At 31.8% G+C, this 1,303-nt stretch overlaps 1 protein-coding gene across 1 annotated transcript; it reads right to left on the bottom strand.

The window, feature by feature from the left end:
- Positions 1 to 27: 27 nt before the first annotated feature.
- Phum_PHUM406170 (uncharacterized protein) lies at positions 28 to 231 on the bottom strand (the record flags this gene model as incomplete). The annotated part of the gene is made up of 1 exon (XM_002428821.1): positions 28 to 231. A coding segment is annotated over one exon (204 nt), but the record flags the coding sequence as incomplete, so codon positions are not given.
- Between the last annotated feature and the right edge of the window lie 1,072 nt (positions 232 to 1,303).

Below are 1,303 nucleotides of genomic sequence, written 5' to 3'. Positions count from 1 at the left end.
AGTCGTCATTTTCCTATTTTTATCACCGTCTTTCCATTCTTTTTTCCCCTCCCCGTAAGTGATGATCGAGTCTTCTCCCGCGCACGATTTCGGACTTCCTTCCACTGTTTTCGGCGTGAGAGTTTTCGTGCCGTCGGAATTATCGACTTCTTTATCGGACGCTTCCTCATCTTCGTCGCCATCTTCGACCGGTGACATGGGTTGTCCATGTTCTTCGTGAAGCGTCGTCATTCTCAAACCCAATTTGGGATTCGGCGAAGCTGTCAAAAGGAAACGAAATAAATAAATATTTGACGCCATTTTGAATATTTTATATAATTTCATTGCATTCAAACGGAAAAAAACGAAAAAAAAAAAAAAAACAAAACGAAACCAAACATAAAAAAATAATAATAATAATAATAAATAAAATAATAAAAACAACCAAAATCGAAAAAAAAAAAAATTAATTGAGAGAGAGATAGAGATAGAGAGAAACAAAACTCAAAAAATAATAATAATAATAATAATAAACGTTACAAAAAAATATGTATGTATATATATGCGACGTACGTTTGGTACCAGGTTGTAACCGAAGAGAATTCAAATTGAGATTCAAATTCAAAAACGTCGGCCGAGCTAGAAAAATATCAAAAAAAGAGAAAAAAAAAAAAAACACGAACGAATTAGTTTTACTTTGTTTTGTTTTTATTGGTTATCAATCAATCAATAAATCAATCAATCAATCAATCGATCAATCAATGGAATTGACGACAAAGTATATACGACAGAGACAAAGGACACAAGAATAAAAAAAAAACAGAAAGCCAAAAGTTTCCTTTCATTTTTTTTATTCACCTTTCGCACAAACGTTATCCCCTTCGCATGGATAGGAACAAGGAAGGGGAGGAAGGGAAAAGGGGGGAAAAGAGGGAAAAAAGGAAATGACGAAAGAGACGATAAAGATAGAGAGAGAGAAAGAAAAGGATACGAGAAACTTGTAGCTTTCAATCAATATTTTATATAACAAATCAATATTTTTTTTACAGCAACAACAACGAAATAATAATAATAATAATTACATTTTATCTAAATCACATGCACTCACGCGCACGCGCACACGGTTTGGATTGTAAAAATCAATAATCGATATCCATTCAACACGCGATCGATATTTTTTAATCGATCGATTATTTGGAATTTTCTTTCTTTCTTCCCATGAGATTTTCTCTACCATTTCATTTCAAATACTTTTTCTAATCATTTTTTAACAACTACAAACTACTCGGAAACACAAATAATAATAATAATAATAATAATAATA

Source organism: Pediculus humanus, genomic scaffold (assembly GCF_000006295.1).
Source record: "Pediculus humanus corporis 1103172108038 genomic scaffold, whole genome shotgun sequence".
Taxonomy (NCBI): Eukaryota; Metazoa; Arthropoda; class Insecta; order Psocodea; family Pediculidae; genus Pediculus; species Pediculus humanus.
Note: the sequence above shows the minus strand (reverse complement) of the source record. Positions and strands in the feature narration are given on the sequence as shown.